Here is a 19,333-nt window from a genome sequence, read left to right as displayed (position 1 = left end):
GAGACACTTGGCCTTGCTGGAGAGAATTTGACAACAGCCTCCACTGAAGCTGGTCTTTAGATCCATCCGACAACAGCTCTCTGATCTACGATACAGCTACTCCAGTTCAGTCCGAGTTTATATTTCATTGGAAGCTTTTTTGGGGTTTTCAAGAATGATGATGTATGCCATCAGTCAGCACTTGAAAGAAAAAAGTAAAGAAAGATTGACCTATTTCAGAATTTCAGTATTAACCAAATATGCAGGAAAAGGAGACACAACAAAATTGTGTTGATTTCAGTAACTAATTTTGTGGCTGCATACATTTCTTTTTCCTTCAGTGATAAGGGTCCATAATCTTATGCAAAACCCCTGCTGCTAGATGTGTTTTGGAAGTAAAAACAATTCCCATTTTAATAAGGTAATATGATGCATATACTGTGTATGACACCCCCAGTGGGGTCTAGGGTAGCACGTCATCATGAAACAGATATTTCTGCAGGGAAAGATATTAATAGTCACAGTAAGTGGAGAAAGACATCTAAAAATAGACTCACATTCATTCAGGTCTGGTTTTGTTACCAAATGAATTAATGTAAATATAAGTTTTAGAACTCTAAAAATGCATAAAAGAGATTATCAATTTGTATTTTATTATTATTTTCTTTTTAAAATTTATATTTTCTCTCTCTCTTTCTCTCTTCCTCTCTCTCCTTCCTTCCTTCCTTCCTTCCTTCCTTCCTTCCTTCCTTCCTTCCTTCCTTCCTTCCTTCCTTCCTTCCTTCTTTTTCTTTTTTTTTGGTTAATCCTCACCTGAGGATATTTTCCCATTGACTTTTGGAGAGAGTGGAAGGGAGAGGAAGAGACAGAGAGAAACATCAATGTGAGAGAGACACATTGGTTGGTTGCTTCCTGCATGCACCCCGACCAGGGCCGGGAACCTGCAATTGAAGTACATGCCCTTAACTGGAATTGAACCCAGGACCCTTCAGTCCACAAACAGACGCGGTATCCACTGAGCCAAACTGGCTAGGGCTTCAGAACTTTTCTTTTATTCCTCATTTGGTTTATGGTAGATATTAAAGCTTGAAAAACTGCAAAATTAACTGTAGGTTTCTCTTTTTGAAAATTATAACTGAATTAGAAAAATGGTGATGGGGGCTCATTGGTATGTCTCTAAAATAATGAATGCTGTAGGACCATTTGAGATGTTGAGCAACTCACTGTGCCTTCATTAAGCGCGCGCACACACACACACACACAGACACACACACACCCCGACTTGAAAAAGGATGGCCCACGAAACACAGTTGTTAGGCTTGAAAGCCAATGTTTTCAAAATCATCTTTGACATATTGTACACAAATTTTGTTAATAATAATAGCATAATTTCATATTTTTAGAAACAATTGATGCTTTAAAAATATAATTTACCTTATGAAAATAAAAGTTTTTTTTTCTCCAAATAGAATAAAGGATAATGTTGATTATGTTTTCTCATGATACATGTGGATCTGAAGGTTTGTAGACTTTCTACCTCCATCCACAAGCATCATTGATTTGAGAAAGATAGTTTTGAGGTAGAAGGATCAAGCATACTTAGTGTATTCCTTTGGGAAAAACAGCATTTGTTACTACATTAGTAAGGAAACTACTGATGGGAAATTTGTTTGTTTTTTAAATATATTTTATTGATTTTTTTACAGAGAGGAAGGGAGAGGGAGAGAGAGTTAGAAACATCGATGAGAGAGAAACATCAATCAGCTGTTTCCTGCACACCCCCTACTGGGGATGTGCCTGCAACCAAGATACATGCCCTTGACTGGAATTGAACCTGGGACCCTTGAGTCCGCAGGCCGACGCTCTATCCACTGAGCCAAACCGGTTAGGGTAAGGGAAATTTGGATTTGTGTGTTTTCATAAGTAAGAATGCATGTGCATGCTGAGTTGCTACTAGCAAGTATGACTGGGACCATGTCCATCACAATAGCTGAGATAGGGTGGTATCAAACAAAAGCACCACCTGAAGTTGCAATTTCCTGTTTTTGGTGACTTGGGATAGGCACTTAATTCTTTGAGCCTTTATTTCCTCATCTGTATAATTGGGGTAAGGAGTGAGCAATAGTTTTGGCTGTTATATGTGGGGAATTTTTGAAAGTTAACGTTTTTATTACATAAAAATTATATGTTCATTATGGAAAACTACAAAATACGGATAAAACGCCAAGAGGAAAATAAAAATCGCCCTTAGTTCTATCTCTCAGAAATATAAGTCCTAAAAGTTTTCCTCTCCATCACATTAACAAAAAAAATGGGTTGATGATAAGTGTGGGTATGTAACCTGTATTCATCAACACTATTTTATGAACATTTTACACGTCGGTAAATGTGTGATACCATTACTGAACATATTTTGAAGATCTCATCGCTAACCTTTATTGGCCACTTCACTTTGCTGTGACTAAGGCTTTGCAGGTAAGTACAGCTACCCAATTTCTCAGAGGCCATAGGGGCCATGACAATATTAGGATTTTTCCTCTGGTTAACTGAATGGTTAAATATTAACTAATTTACTGGTTAAATGTTAACCACTAGATAAAGTTATACAATTTTGCCAATTTTTGATGCCACTAGTAGCAGACGAGTGTCCATTTCCTATTTGGATGAATTTAATTTTAATTTCTGAAGGTTCTTGGTCATTTTTATTATGCTCATGTTGCTAGCATAAAGGAGTAAAAAGATAAAAATTCAGGTTATAATCTTAGATTTCTGCCAATATTTTTGGTATAGGGCTACATGAAAACAGAGGTTTTCTTTAGCTAATATATTTAAATGGGCTTTTTTAAATTTAATTTTTGGTCGTCAGTAGCTTTTGGGTTTATTGATCATAGATAGAATTACGGCACTGTTGGGTCTTGTATCATCTGATCTAAACAATTCACTTGTAAATATATAAATTGAAACCTAGAGAGATTAAAATACTTGTGTAAGATGCAGGACAAGAGCCAACATTCATTTTGTGCTTATTGTGCTTGCCAGGTACAATGCTAGATGCTCTAATTGTGGAACAGGCACTATGTGCCAGGCCTTGAGCCAGATGCTGGGGATAGAGGGCGGGGCTCTCAATCTCTGTTATCAAGTTGCTTCCAGTCTAGTGTAGAAGGTAGACAACAAATACTACAGTATTGTGATACTTTAAATGTGATACACTAATACAGTGTAATAAGTGCTGAGCAGTAACCACATAGTGCTATGGGTGGACAGAGACTACCACCCAAGGCCAACTAGGAGCTTTGCAAAGGTTTCAAAGATGTCTCAGGGGAATTGGGGAGGTAGTGATATCTGAGCTGAGTGTTGGGAAGTAAGTAGGAGTTGACATCTAAAGGAAAACATTGGGAGAGGGTGTTGTCCTGGATGGCAAATAGGTCATTGAACTAGAGCCATCTATACTAATAAAAGCCTTGGGGGTAATCAGGCCAGCAGGGGAGCAGTTAGGGGGCGATCAGGCAGGCAGGCAGGTGAGTGGTTAGGAGCCAGTGGTCCCGGATTGTGAGAGGGCTGTCCGACTTGCCAGTTATTCCCCTAAGGGTCTGAGATTGGAGAGGGTGCAGGCTGGGCTGAGGGATACCACCCTCCCCCAGCCCCCATGCACAAATTTCGTGCACTGGGCCACTAGTATATACATAAATAAGGTGTTTATATATAGGGTTGGCTTTTATGTAATGAGGTGCCTCAAGAATTTTAGGCATAAGAGTGACATAAGTATGGCTATTCTGTGGAAGGAAATAAGAGTAGAGGTAAAAACACTAGTAAGGACACTTGGGGAGTAATGAGGTGACTCCTGAACTGAGGTAGGCAATGGAGAAGGACAGAAAGTAGATTTGTGGGGTTAGGAAGAATAGAATCTAAGGTGACTATTTCCATGACTAGGTGCCGGGGGAGATAGTGTTGCTCTTAACAGAGATTGATGGGGAAGGAACAGGTTTGGGGGACCCTACTCAGGATTAGTGACTGAGTGCTGTTGGTTGGACTTCCAGATGGAGATGTCAGTGGCAATTTGGAGTACCTCTCCTGAGCTCTGAAGAGAGGCTTGGATTGGAGCATGGGTGATATTTGGGGGTAGAGAAAAGAGAAGAAGGGCAAAGTCAGAGACATGGAAAACATCTACATATGAGGACGAGGCCGAGGAGATGGTAAATAATAGCCCGAGAGGTAGGGAAAGAGTCGAATCATCACCATCTGTCCCCCCTATACCCTCTTCCACCTCCCCCCACTCTTCTGCCCCCCCACAACATAGGGCTAGAACACTGTAGAATTTACCTTCTTTGGGAGCTTTAATGTCTGAGGCCATGACTAGAACGACTGAATTTAAGAAAGCAGCACATAGCTTGCAGGTCAGGACCAGGAAGCTGCCACGGCTGTTGTGTGGACAACTGCCTCATGACACCCAGCAAACAAAATGGACTGTTTCAGAAAAACTTCACCCTTATGAATATAGGTGCAAAAATTCCCCCCAAAATGCTAGCAAAACAAACCCACCCATGTGTAAAAGGATTACGTACCACCACCAAGCGGGATTTGTCCTGGGAGTGCAAGGTTGGTCAGTCTAGGAAAGTCAAGAATGTAACACACCATGTTAATAGAATGAAGCACAAAAACCCTATAATCATCTCAATAGGCGCAGAAAAAGTATTTGACAAAGTATACTACTCTTTCATAATAAAAATACTCAAATCAATAAAAGGGAACTTCTTAACCTGATAAAGGGTTACCTATGAAAAATCTAGCTAACGTCATACTTAATGGAAAAGACTGCCTGCTTTCTCCCTAAGATCAGGAATGAGGCAAGATTGCCCACTCACCACTTTTATTCACCATTGTACTGGAGGTTTGAACTAGGCACTTAGGCAAGAAAAAGATATAAAGGACATTTGGATTGGAAAGGAAGAAGTAAAACTATGTCTATTTACAGATGATAATCTCATAAATAGGAAATCCTAGGGAATCCGTAAAAAAACAGAAAGATCTGGAGAGCTAATAAACAAGTTCAGCAAGGTTACAGGATATAAGAACAAGGTACAAAACTCAATTGTGTTTCTGTACACTAGCAATAAACAGTCCAAAAATGAAATTACAAAAACTCCATTTTCAACAGACTCAAAGAGAATGAAATGCTTAGGAATAAATTGAACAGAGGAAGTGCAAGACTTGTACACTGAAAACTATAAGATATTGTTGGAAGAAATGAAAGAAAACCTAAATAAATGGAAAGACATTCCATGTTTATGGATTGAAAGACTTAATATTAAGATGGTAATTCTCCCCCAGTTGACCTACAGATTCAATGATATCTCTATCAAAATCACAGCTACCCTTTTTTTTGCAGAAATTGACAGGATGACTTTAAAATACATATGGAAATGCACATAAAATACACATTTCATTCAGCTAAGCATTTGTGATATAAACTGATAAAGGAAATGTTATTAGAACAAAATTGGAGGGAGGACTCAATTCCTGTTTTCCAAATGTACTGCAAAGTTACTGTAGTGTGTGTGTGTGTGTGTGTGTGTGTGTGTGTGTGTGTGTGTGTTATAGACAAAAGGACAGAAAAACGTCAGGTTTTAAGGACCTTGCACGTTAGCAGGAAAATTGCGCAAGGACAAAGAAGGTGGCCCCAAGACACTTTTCTTCTTTTATATACTTATAGATGCATTAGAGAATCTAATTTGTATCCATATTTGTAAGGGTTATTTCTGGGCTGTCAGTTCTGTTTATTGGTCTGTGTATGTTTTTGTTCCAATATCATACTGTTTTGATTACTATAGCTTTGTAGTATAGTTTGAAATCAGAAACTGATACTTCCAGCTTTGTTCTTTTTTCCTCGAGATTGCTTTGGCTATTTGGGATTTTTTTTGTAGTTTCATACAAATTTTAGGACAGGAAGTTTTTGTTTGGGCATATTAATAACTTTATCTTAATAAAGTTTCAAAAATAAAGTTACAGAAAAAGGGTATTTTCTCTCTAAAAGTCCGGGCCATGGCTAGATAAAGGGCATGTTCATTCTGAAGGGTGAAGAGAGCCTCAGAAGCTGAATGATCTGATAGTCACTGGAATAACCAACTAGTGTTGAGTGGTGTTCAGCTGCCATGAGACAGCTGTTCAGAAGAACCGTAAGGTAAATTAAAGCAAAGAGCTCAAACAGCCGGTCTGATTGGCCCTGTTCTCCATATAGAGTGGGTCTGTTTTGAGGGATTTAAAAATCCTTGTTTGCACCCTGGCTGCTACGGCTCAGCTGGTTGGAGCCATGTCCTGTTCGCCATAGGGTGATGGGCTCTATTCCTGGTCAGGGCAAAATCCCAGGAGGTGAGTTTGATGCCCAGGCAGTGCATACAGAAAGCAACCAATCACGTCGATGTTACTCTCTCTCCCTTCCTCTCTAAAATAGATTTTAAAGAAAAATCTTTGTGGATATGATTAAAAATAACAATTTTAATAGAACCATTTTTGCTAAGTCTTGTTTTTAAATCCCTTAAATTTAGAATGTATAGCCTTTTAAAAGGCTATAGGATTAAGTCTATGACATCAATATTATACCTTGGATGGATTTTTCCATAAGCACCAATACTTCCAACAGATTTTATTCATTGAGCAAGCATTTATTAAACACAAATAATTGCCCCTGTCCACTTTTTTATATATGCAGTATCATAATCTTTGACAAATTTAATGGAAATGACATTTATTAGCCAGAAACTAACTTTATATAGCTTTTTCTAGGTATGTTATTCAGCCAACTAAGAGATCATTTATGATTTAGGTCTCTGAAATTGAATTGCTTAATGTAACTCTGTGGGGTTTTTGTTTTGTTTTAAAAATATTTTTATTGGTTTCAGAGAGAAAGGGAGAGGGAGAGAGAGATAGAAGCATCAATGATGAGAGAATCATTGATTGGCTGCCTCCTGCACTCCTCCCTACTGGGGATCGAGCCCACATCCCAGGCATGTGCCCTTGACTGGAATCGAAGCCAGGACCCTTCAGTCTGCAGGCCGGCGCTCTGTCCACTGAGCCAAACCAGTTAGGACAGGGCATTCTTAATTAGTATAGAACAGTGATAGGCAACCTTTTGAGCTTGGTGTGTCAAACTTCGCCAAAAAACTGAGCATAACTCGGGTAGTGTGTCACTTTGAGGAAAAAACATTATTTCGCAAATGTTTCATCCTCAGGAGCAGCAAATGTTTCATCCTTGGCATGCGGACGCCTTAGCGGCCGCGTGTCATCAAAAATGGCTACGCGTGTCAGTGCTGACACGTGTGTCATAGGTTCGCCATCACTGGTATAGAATATCAACTACATTTTTTTCCCCTTTATTTTTGTTAATCCTCACCCGAGGATATTTTTTCCATTGTCAACTACACTTTATAAATCTCTCTCCCTGCCTGCAGCTGGAATATTGGTTCTTCTGTAAACATCTACAGTAAATGGGTATGTTTTTGACTTCTATGTAGTGTGCATATTTTTAGTGTTAGATGCACATGTTGAATTTAGATGAAAACACAGAAAGGCCTTATCTGGAGGTAGGACTACCTTAGGCAGGTCAGTCACACTGAACAAATCCAGTTATGAAACAGAGTCAAAGAGGAATGCCCACTGGCCCTGGATTCCTGTCTAAGACGCTCTCTGTTCCTGGGCATTGTCAGTTGTTCATCTGCTTAGGTGAGAGCTGCAGCCAGTTCCTGTGCGTGGTTTAGGATGTCAGTTCTGCAGGTTTCTGCACTTAGTTCAGGGACTCACAGTTAGGTCAGGACTTCCTGCAGGACTTTTAATGAATGAAAAATAATAAGGCTGTTAGAAAACGGACAAGATTATGTTCAAGATGTTAACTTGCTGCAGGGCCTTGGTATTTTGGCAGCTTATGTGGCCCATAAAACTCACTGATTCATGGCTTCTGAGCGAGTGTAATCTTATGAATTTTTTCATTATCCATCTAACCTAGGAGATTGGCCGACGATAGGGAGGACATCTAGGAATGCAACTTTTAGAGATTATAAAAGTATCACAGTTATTTATTTATTTTTAGGAAAATACATGATATTTTACATAGCATAAAAAAGGCAGAATGGGCCGAAACCCGTTTGGCTCAGTGGATAGAGCGTCGGTCTGTGGACTGAAGGGTCCCAGGTTCCGGTCAAGGGCATGTACATTGGTTGCGGGCACATCCCCGGTGGGGGGTGTGCAGGAGGCAGCTGGTCGATGTTTCTCTCTCATCGATGTTTCTAGCTCTCTATCCCTTCTCCCTTCCTCTCTGTTAAAAATCAATAAAAAATATATTAAAAAAAAAAAAAGGCAGAATGGGTTTTGGGGGAGACTATTTGAGACTACCAAAACAGTCGTCATTTATAAACTATAGAGGCCCAATGCACGAAGATTTGTGCAAGAATGGGCCTTCCTTCCCCTGGCTGCGGCACCACCTTCGCTCAGGCCAGAGCCGCCTTTCTGCCTTCCCACACTGCCCAGAGGCCTGGAGCTGGTAGAACGCCTGCATCGTTGCCATGGTGATGACGCAAGTGTCCCACCCGGCCCGGCTGCTCAGTGCCTGTGTATGCAAATTAATCCACCCTCTTTGTTGAGTTAATTTGCATACTCACTCCTGATTGGCTGGTGGGTGTTGCGAAGGTAAGTCAATTTGCATCTTTTTATTTTATTAGTTTAGATTATCCATGTAGAACCCGCAATGAGTTCTCAGTCTCTTGAGGTAGCTAAGTACTTGCACAAGTACAGACTTGTATGATAAGTGTAACATAGATGTGCAAGAAGCAGACATAGTATCCAACTCTCTTCCTCTTTCCCCTTGAGCCAGGGCATATAAACATGGAAAACAATTTTAAGCACACTTCTAATTCTGATTTGTATCTTCCTAATATGTTCAGTAATGTCAAAGTTACAGCTTTAGGAAAGAATCTGTAATGGAACAATGTATATTTTTACAAAATAACAGTGGTATAAGTAACAAAGAACTTGACATCAAATTTCAGCTGTTACCTTGGGTGACTCCAGGTATCACACATTTATAGCATATCCTACTCATCCCCTTTAGTCCACTCCTTGTCATATCTGGTCATGATTTTTGTTGAAGAAGCCAGCGTATTCTAGTCATTAGGTGCACTCTCTTAATTTTTTTGGCTCCTCGTATTTCCTGTACTCCACAAGGTGTTGTGCAGTATCTTTCATTTGTGGTTTAGCATTCTGGATCTGGAACCATGTACATTAATTATATCCATTAAATCAATGAAGTAAAACACACAGAATTGGAGGATCTGTGAAGTTGGAGTGATATTATGTGTCTGTGTTTGTGTGTGTTCAGTATCCTTGGTGGGCTATTTGGTTTCTGGGAAGCACGGTTCACTCCCCTGCCATTGCAAAGTACCACATTATGATATGAGATTTAAATATTGAACAGTGGTGCAGTAGAGTGTTCGTAATTGTTAAGTAATTTGAGCCAGTAGCTTTTGTAAATATTGTGGAATACATAACATTTTAAAAAATCATATGCATTATACTATGTATTCCTGCCCAGCTCTGGTCATTTCAACAGTGGGATAAAATAATAGCTCCTCCACAAGCATTGATTCTGTTTTGTGGAGTTCCCAGCTAGGACCCAGCAATTGTCATAACAAGGCATTCTTTTTGGTTATAAATTAATGACTACATGGGATTAAAAAAAAAAAAAAAACTTGATTTTTTTCCCACAAATCTTCAGTGAAAGGTTGCCACCTTGTGGTTTTTTTAAAATAAAGGATTTAAGAAAAACCTGATATGACTGCTGAGATTTTATGACTATAGTTGTTTTATGATACCAAAATGAGTAAGAAAGGAATACTATTAAAGCTTCTCTTTATATTTGCTTATCCTTTGGACAGATTTGTTCACTTTATTTTAATATTACAGATTTAAAAAAATTTCTGTTAATTAAAATTTTCTCTTTTAGCCCACTCAAACATTAGTAGTAGAAATAATCTACAATTGCAGTTTTAATTAAGAGCATATATTGAGAATTTTGATATTAATTTCTAATTAATGACAATAGAATTATTTGAATGAAAAAATACTTTTCTTTAAGAGGTAATTATTTGACAAAATATATCCAAAGGAGCCTTAATATTATAATATAGAACTCCAGTTAATAAAAAGTGACATTTAAAAGAAAAAGAAACCTCAATTTAGATCTCATTTTTTGGGTAGTTAATAATATAAACTAAAATAATTAATTTTTCTTCAGAGACACTAATTTATAGTTAAGGAAGTCCTAAAAATCACCTCCTATGTAAGGAATGGAAAGTGCTTGCAAGCTTGGGGTCAGTTAGTTCTTATATCAAGGGAGTTTCTATATGCTACCAGTTACAAAATTGCTTTTTATAATAACTTTATTTTCACTTGTTTAATCTCACTTTATATCTTGATTTATAGGTCCTTTTCATCTTGGTTTGTAATATTCATTGTATTAAAAATAATAAATATTTATTTTTTTAAAAATGTCTGAGAATCATATATACATGCTGCATATATGTCTCATACATGCCAACGCCCCCACCCCCACACCAGAGTTGGTTATTAAACATTTACCAGCATACTACTGGATGGAATCCATACAATATTTTAACAATGAAAAACTGAAGGGTACAGTTGGGGAACTTAGTGGTAAGACTGTAGGAATAGAACCCAAAACCACGATTGACTTTGCCTCCAGGCTGCAGGCCCCTCTGTGTGTTTGACGGCAATGGTGTAAGAGCCCGTAGTGGATGCGATAGCCAGTAAGAAGTTAGAAGAAATTCCGTTTTTGTTTTATTTTGATTCCTCCCCCTCAGTGCATCTTTATACAAGAAGAACTGAATAGTGATTTGACTAATAGATTAAGAAATATATGTAAAAAAAAAGAGTCTTCTTAGAGAAACATGTAATTCCTTTTTATAGAACAAGGGGCACATGTGTTCTTTCTCAGAGATAACCAGGATTGTGGTACATTGGTCCCCGTGGACTTACTGAAAGGGAAAGCTGTTGTCCACCCAGAACTTGAGATACAATGCTCCTGAGTTGCTTCTCTGATTTTAGCAGGTTATGGCAGCTTTTAGATAAACGGCCTCTTCCGTTTCCCCCTAAGCAGGGTGGGAGAAGGCCTCAAGTCAGGGGTAGAATTTGATGTCTTGTGCTTCTTCACTTGTCTTGCAGTTACGCTAAGAAAGAATCTGATCTTAATGGAGCCCAGATGAAGCTCCGAGAATATGAAGCAGCACTGAATTCTAAAGATGCGGCTCTGGCCACTGCACTTGGTGACAAGAAAAGTTTAGAGAGCGAATTGGAGGATCTGAAGGATCAGATCGCCCAGGTCAGTAACTGCTGCTCTTGAGCCATATGCGGCAGGGTAATTGCCTTACCTCTCTTGGTTGATTGATTTTTAAGTTTATTTTGTATTATTTTAAAAAATTTATTTTGATTATTTTATGGCTTATCTGATGGTCTCGAGGTAGCTAATATTCAAAGCACCTCCACTCTTTAATCATTGTGTCTTGATTATGCGCCTTCTGCTTCTTGCTCTCAAAGCCTATTTCATTGTAACAGAATGTGAGGTGGGAAAAGAGAAGGTGTCATGCGGTGCTCTGCCACAGGAAACGATGAAAGTGTAGCTAAATCTTGGGCTTGCGTTTGAAATGTAAGTCACAAGTCTCTGTTCATTCCCTGCTGCCAGTTACCAGATTTGAGAGGTGTTTTGGTGTGGCACTCTGTGGGTGAGACAGCAACTGAACACATTTAAGGATAAAAGTTACCATGAGGGACTCTCATACACTTGTAAATACATAGAAGTTGCAATACTTGATTGGATTCCATCCATATCTATTAAGTTTATTACTATATGATTGCTGTATAATTTCCATCGATTCTTTTTCCTTATGTTAGTTGGAAGCCTCCTTGACTGCTGCCAAAAAACAGTTAGCTGATGAAACTCTGCTTAAAGTGGATTTGGAGAATCGCTGTCAGAGCCTTACCGAGGACTTGGAGTTCCGTAAAAACATGTATGAGGAGGTAACTGTGTATAATTTTACTTTTTCAAGGAACGGAGGGATCCCAAAAGGCTTTGTTATAACTTTATATGTAAATAATGGGAGAAATTTTGTAGGTAAATTTTTCAAGGCACTGCTGCTAAAAGGCTGCAAATGAGAAAACAGGTATGATTTTACTTCATCTGATTTATAAAGGCTTAGTCACAGCAGTTAATTACTGTTTAAGCATTTGTATTAGTTGTGTATTACTGCCTAACAGATTACTCCAAAACTTAGCAGCTTAAAACCACAGACCTTTATTATTTCACAGTTTCTGGAGGTAGGGATTCTGAGAGCTGTCTCCCTGGATGGTTATGCTTCAGGGTCTCTCATGAGGTTACAGTCAGGCTTTCACCTGGGCTGGAGGAACTGCTTCCTAGCTCATTCACAGGCTGTGGGCAGGAGCTGTTAGTTCAACGAGGGCTTCTCCAGAGGGCTGCTCACAATGTGGCTTCTCCCAAGAGTGGTGATGAGGGAGAGAGTAAGAGCAAGACAGAGGCCTCATTATCTTCTGGAAGCTAATCCCAGAAGTGATATATCTTCACTCTCCATCTCGCTCTCCAATCATGACACAGGGCGTGAATACCAGGAGGCAGCAACCGTTGGGAGCCTTCTTGAAGGCTGCTGCCCATAACATTTATAGCTGTCTGTGTATATTCTAAGGTATCATTTACACGCCTTAACTCCTGTGGTCAAACCTTGGGGGCTGAAGGCAGCAAGTGTTGCCAAAAAAGAAGTAATAAAATTGGAGAAAGGGGAATGTATATTTCCTCCAAATTGAAGAGGGTTGGCATGAACCCAGAGCAAACATGCGGTTAAGTAATTAAATGTTTGTAGCAGTAATATAATATTGAAAACAATAATTAACAATGATTTGAAAATAGGAATTTATTATATAAGTTAAATTTTTTATTGTAGAAAAATATTAGAAATCTGACCACTTTTATAATGCTAGAGTATTAAAATAGGTATTGTTGGGACTAAGTGCACTCCCAACCATTCTGACTTTGGGCAACTCTTGAATTGTTTTTTAATTTAAAAATGAAATGCCAATACTTGCTGTTTTTTTCTTCAAGGAGTGGAGAAGATCAAAATGGACTATTGTGTGTGAAAGCTCCTTGTAAACTAGTGAATGCTACTATATGCTTGTTAACAGTTTGCTTTATAAATGGAAACATTTTTATATTAAGTTGACGACATTTTTGTTAAAATTGTAATTTACCACTTATTCTGATGCTGTGCGTGGACTCCTTTCATCTCAGCTTTCTAATGTACATCGTTGGGGAACATCTTGTTAGTTTTTGCCTTGAGAATGAATTTAAAATATTCCTTTTTTTTTTAACATTGAAGATATAATTCTATTCCATAAATATACTTAAGTTCCTTATCAGGAACAGTTAAAGGGGCAAGAATGGAAGGAGAAAACCAGGAAGAGGAGGAAGGGAGGTAGACAAAGGGCAAAATTATTAGTACGTGCTCAACATTTGCTGAACTAAACCTTTCATTTGCATGCTTTTCACTTCATTAAAAAGATGTGAGCCCTGGGAGGTTAATAGCAGAACTAGAATTTGAACCTGGTTTTCGGGTTCTGTCCAATGCATTTTCCTCTGCAAAGAAGTGTTAAAAGAAAGATGAGGAAAGGCATAGGAAAACACTTGCGGTAAGATGATACAGGAACAAGAACTTCAGTGGGTTATACCCCCCTCTTGTGGCCTCTTTAATTATTGTCATTAAAGAACGATCTGTTGTATTTTCAGAGCTGGAAGCTGGAATGGAAACTTGACTCCCGGGCTTGTGTTTCTAGACATTCTAGTTTTGGACAGTTCCTTAAAACGTAGAGCAAAGGATTATGCCTACATTCTATTCTTTAACAGTGAATTGTCACAAGTACTCCAGATAGTAAAGTGCTAATTGTTAAGGTTCTGTATCAGTTGGTATTGATACCTCAGCAGCAGCTCTTACAATAACTCATGTAAATTAGCTTGCTCTGCCTATTATTGCATCTTAGTATGTCTAAGAAAAGAGTTTATTATGCACAAATCTTCTAGTTGAAGTTGTCCCTACAAGTTGAACTTTTCATGTGGATTTTTCTCAGAGGTGTCCTTAGGATCATCAATCAATATGACAATTTAGAAAACCGATTACTATTCAGTGTACATAGTTATGCATAATTGCATGGTACTTTAGTACATCTCCCAGGCCATTTCTTGCCTTCAGAGAAATAAATAGCTGTGCTACTGAAAAGAAATACAGAATTCTCAGGGCTTGAGATGCTGCCATTTCTTTATTAGTTTCATCCTTGAAATCTTCTGATTTGAAAATGAAGGCAAAAAACTATACTCCCATGCCTGCCAGGACAGATGCGAGGGTGGGTGCCTAAACTCCAGGTGGCTCTGATGCCACTCACACTTGTACCAATGCAGCCATGGTAAGCATCTTGGTTTTATATATTTCCCCCTCCCCCCTCCCCCCCAGGAGATTAATGAGACCAGAAGGAAGCATGAAACTCGCTTGGTGGAGGTGGATTCCGGGCGTCAGATTGAGTATGAGTACAAGCTGGCTCAAGCCCTTCACGAGATGCGCGAGCAGCACGATGCCCAGGTCAAGATGTACAAGGAGGAGCTGGAGCAGACTTACCACGCCAAAGTAAGGGTCGCTTCGGCGGGCAGGTTCAAACTCTGAGCCATGACCTCAGCCACCTGATGTTTGCTCTGTTCTAGTTTTCTTTTTCTTTTTTTAATTTATCTTCGTTGCTGAAAGTATTACAGATATCTCTCTTTTCTCCCCAGTGACTCCTCCTCCCCCACCCGCTACCCCCTGGCTTTCACCACATGCTAAGTAAATGTTACTAGAAATTATTAAAAGGAAGTAGGATTATTCTAATTTTATCTGAGATGAGGGTTTATCTTTTTGGTCCACTGATCAGTCATGTCATGTCCTAGCAGTAAAACCCAAGACATCTGAAAACAGTTTTCTTTCAATAACAAGTGCTAATCACGCCGTCCTGCGCATCCATACGATTATAAATGAACGCTGGGCTGCATCTAGTTCTGACCTCTATGGCATCAGCGTACACACAGTTGGGGCTTTTTTGAACAAAGGCCAAATGGAAAGTCTGACATTTCTTCCTCTGCCACTATTATTAATTGAAAAAATATTATAAAACTTTGTATTAGCAGACCATGCAAAAATCCATCAAATCACCAACGAGTACAAGCTTTCCTAGGAAATGATTTTACCCCAATGTGGTAAATGTTACATGTTTTGATTAGAAAGAATTATTAGTGAAGGTTTAGAAAGTTAGGGTCATAGAGGTATTGAAAATAATATCTGTTGCATGGCCTTACACTGTTCATGTGCTTTTAATCCATTTTATGATGCAATAGTTGGTTGGTGGAAGGGAGAGGTCCTTTAAGCCCCATATTCAATTGCCCAATACTTGTTCAGTGCGAGGCATTGTGCCGGGCAGTGGAGGAGCCAAAGTAAGGATCGGTCCGTCACATGGACTGTGGCCTCAAAGGGAGCCAGGGGAGAGACGGCGTACATGAAAGCGTGCTGAGCACATGCAGAATAAATATTATGGGCATTTGGAGGAATAGGATATTGAATTACCTGAGGAGCTGGGTTTTTTATTTTTGTTTGTTGTTTTTTTTTTGCTTCTGAAAGGAAGTGTTTCTATCTGGTTTCAAGTAATTTATCAATTAGTGCTTTCTGCCTATTTTCTTTATATTCTGTATTATTTGGTGGGTTAGAGATACGTGATGTTTGTTTTCCTACATCGTTAAATTGCTACTGCCCAGTCTCCTTTTAGCAGTATTATCTAAGACATTAGAGATATAATGGACAAAATGTTGGAATAATACACGTTGGGCAAAGACCCAGGTATGTGAGCATTGTTAAAGCTCACACATTGAAACACTTACGGTAACTTTTCCCGTGTCAGCCAACTTCATGATGCTCTTCCTGTTTCATCAACCAGTTACCAGCAGGGCTGAGGTTTGAAATGAAATGCCTTGAGGTGAATCATGCTTCCTCATTTGTGTGTTCCATTTCACAAAGATAAGGCTGACCATCGCTTGCTTCTTCTTTTAGCTTGAGAATGCCAGGCTCTCGTCAGAGATGAACACGTCTTCTGTGAACAGTGCCAGGGAAGAACTGATGGAAAGTCGTATGAGAATCGAGAGCCTTTCATCTCAGCTTTCTAATCTACAGAAAGAGGTAAGTCAGCATCTTCCCCTACGAGGAACTGAAGATGAACTTGAAGCCACCTCCACCAGGGTAGGCCCCCTGGCTCTGCTCTGCTCGGTGCCACTTTTCAGAGAGGGTGGAGTTTGTCTGCGTTCACAGTGCCGCCCAGGTTTCTTCACTTTGCATTGCCAAACATCCTCCCAGCAGAAGACTGTTATTCCTAAATTAGTAGATTAATCTGCTGCTCACCTTACTTACTTGGAAAGTAACCTCAGCTCCTGCTTTCCTTAAGGAAGGAAATTTTGTTTTAAACTTTCCACATCAGATTAAACTTTATCTTATTCTTGATTAAACTTTTCTTTTTCTTTATTTCTTTTTCTCTGATTTTAGTGAAATCCTTTTCTTGATTATAAAAACTGACAACATTTATTGCAGGAATTTAGAAAACAAAGTAGACAGTGACTTACATAAAGTAAGGTAATATAAAAAAAAATAAAATTGAAGCTTTTATAGTGCCTGTATGTGAACTTTATTACTGACACCATAAGTATAAAAATTATTTTAGACCTATTTTGTCCTGGTAGTATTTTGAAGTTTTCATGAAACAGTAAGGCTGGAAGGACCTTTGAGTTGGCTCAGCCCGACCATAGACCTAGGTGAGTTTAACAACTCGCCCAGAGACTGCAGACTGATCAATGGGTTTCTTCCCTAGTTTCCAGTTTGTTTGTTTTTAAATGTTTTTATTGATTTTTAGAGAGAGAGGAAGGGAAAAGGATAGCGAGATAGAAACATCAAGGATGAGAGAGAAACGGCATCTGTTGGTTGCCTTCTGCACGCCCCCTACTGGGGATCAAGCCTGCAACCCAGGCATGTGCGCTGATGCTGATGGGGAATTGAACCAGTGACCTCCTGGTTCATGGGTCGACACTTAACCACTGAGCTACACTGGCCAGGCTTTTTCATTTTTCTTTTCTTTCTTTTTTTTTAAAATATGTCCAATTCTTCACTTTACATCTCAATCTCTTCAAAGATTTTCTTTTAGGAATTTAATACTTTTTTTTTCCCCCGTTACAGTATCTTAACAGGTACCTTTCCAAAAACAGGCCTCTTTGTTCTTACTCTGACTTGACAATTACTACTTTTTCTCCATTTAATAAATTATATTCCAGTTGTCCCTTCTCCTGCAATTATACGTTTCCCTAGCTTTTCTTATTCATGTCTTTGGCTGCTGTTTAATCCACTTGATTGCGCCCATCAGATATGTGCCCATCCTTGCAAGTTTTTTTTGTTAACTTCAGTTTAGTAGATTTTAAATGACGTTAGGCAGGACCCAGGGGATTTTTGGAGCTAACTCCTTAGGACATAGGAGAAGAGCAAATCCTTCAAGCAGAACAGTTTTACATTTCTCTGTTGGGGGGGTGGGGGGGGCGGGAATCCTTTCCCCTGTTCATTACTGGTATCAGATTTTATGATAAGTAATATACCTTGAGGAATATCTCCATTCGTTGATAAATTTTAGTCTTAGAAAGATCATCAAAAACGAAAAGCCATCTCTCAATGCTTTCCTGTTGTACACCTTAATAGCCTTAATGTTGAGTCATATCAGTTTCATCATGCTGCTTCTTAGGCCACAGAGTTTCCTTTCAGTTATGACTCATGTTAGCGAAGTACTTCTTAATTTTATTTACAATGGACATAGCCTTTAAAATGCTGACTTTAGGAAATGTTTTTAAATACTACACGTTAGCAGTATTATGTTCTGGAATTAGGAATTTTACATATTGCTTACAGCATTTCTATCATTCCTATTTAGACTTTTTACTTTGGCCAAGTCAATTTGTTGGTCAGAGTCTCTTTGTCTGCAGGCGTGTCCAGTGGCACTTTGAAAGCATGTCTAATTTTTGTTTTTCTTACACCCAGACTCTGGGAACTGCTATTGCAACTAGAGCATAATAAACTAGTGCAATAAATTGTTACAAACTATAAAATAAAATAAAAAACAAGACCATGAGAGGTCAGTCATAAAATTTTAGAGTTGGAGGTGGGATCTTACAGATAATTAGGCCTCTTCACTTTCCAAATGTGGATACTGGGTTAGTGAGTGCCAAGGGCCTCCTAAGTAGCTAACAGCAGAATTGGGAGGGAGACTCTAGGCCTGCTTCTCATGTCCCGTTCTATGTATTTCACACATAACAGATGCAGTGCAGCTATTTAAAATATAATTTAAATATTTCTATTTAAACTACAAAATGATTCAGAATAACTTTTAAACCCTTTTTATCCTACATTTTGATTTTTCTCTCTTAAGGAACTCTGGAGCATCAATGGCAGACCAATAGGGGCGTTTCAGGGTTTACACATCCAGGCGCAGAGGTTCTCTCTGAATCTTGGGAACTTTACGTCTCATCAGCCCCTTTAGATTCCACCTTGTTGCCCGTTCTGTCTACCTCCCACATGGGAGTAAGGTGAAGAGATTCATCGAAGAAGAGACATTTTGCACTTATATATATTTTTTTCTTTTAGAGGAAAGAACATATAAGAAACCTGAGAGGAAAAAACGTATTTCTCAGTTTATAGCATTGTTTTTGCAGATGCATCTAAGTGCAAGTTCTCAGAGGCAGGGATTATGTTTGGTATCACTATTATGAAGAAGGCCTGCTTCTGATACGGAATGTTAGATGCTGCTCTGAATTGTAATTGATTGATTGATTGATTATTTTTTAAACAACTTTTTTGGGGGCGTAATTCTAGGTTTACCGAAAAGTTGGAAAGATGGTCCAGACAGTTCCCCTGTCTCCCTCCCCCCGTTGCCCCCATTGTTAGCATTTTGTTCATGGTCAGAACTAAGACCTGACAGTAGCTAGACTCCAGACTGTTTGGGTTTCACCACATCTTCTATTACTGTCATTTTTCTGCTCCAGGGAACCCCTCTCCCGAGTGTTCTGGTCTGGGACAGTTTCTCAGGCTTCCCTTGTTCTTATGACCATGACAGTTTTGAGGAGCACTAGCAGGTATCCTATAGACCAGTGGTCTGCAAACTCATTAGTCAACAGAGCGGCAAACCGCGGCTC

General features: G+C 39.0%; 1 protein-coding gene across 1 annotated transcript in view; it reads left to right on the top strand.

The window, feature by feature from the left end:
• The window catches only part of LMNB1 (lamin B1), a 40,964-nt gene that overhangs the window by 6,415 nt on the left and 15,216 nt on the right, over positions 1–19,333 (top strand). Inside the window, exons 2-5 of the mRNA XM_079779482.1 lie at positions 11,206–11,362; positions 11,932–12,057; positions 14,550–14,720; positions 16,167–16,292. Coding sequence (XP_079635608.1) covers positions 11,206–11,362; positions 11,932–12,057; positions 14,550–14,720; positions 16,167–16,292 — 580 coding nt within the window. The remainder of the gene's footprint in view (positions 1–11,205; positions 11,363–11,931; positions 12,058–14,549; positions 14,721–16,166; positions 16,293–19,333) is intronic.

The sequence above is a fragment of the Cnephaeus nilssonii genome (assembly GCF_951640355.1).
Source record: "Cnephaeus nilssonii genome assembly, chromosome: 2".
In the NCBI taxonomy this organism is placed as follows: domain Eukaryota; kingdom Metazoa; phylum Chordata; class Mammalia; order Chiroptera; family Vespertilionidae; genus Cnephaeus; species Cnephaeus nilssonii.
Note: the sequence above shows the minus strand (reverse complement) of the source record. Positions and strands in the feature narration are given on the sequence as shown.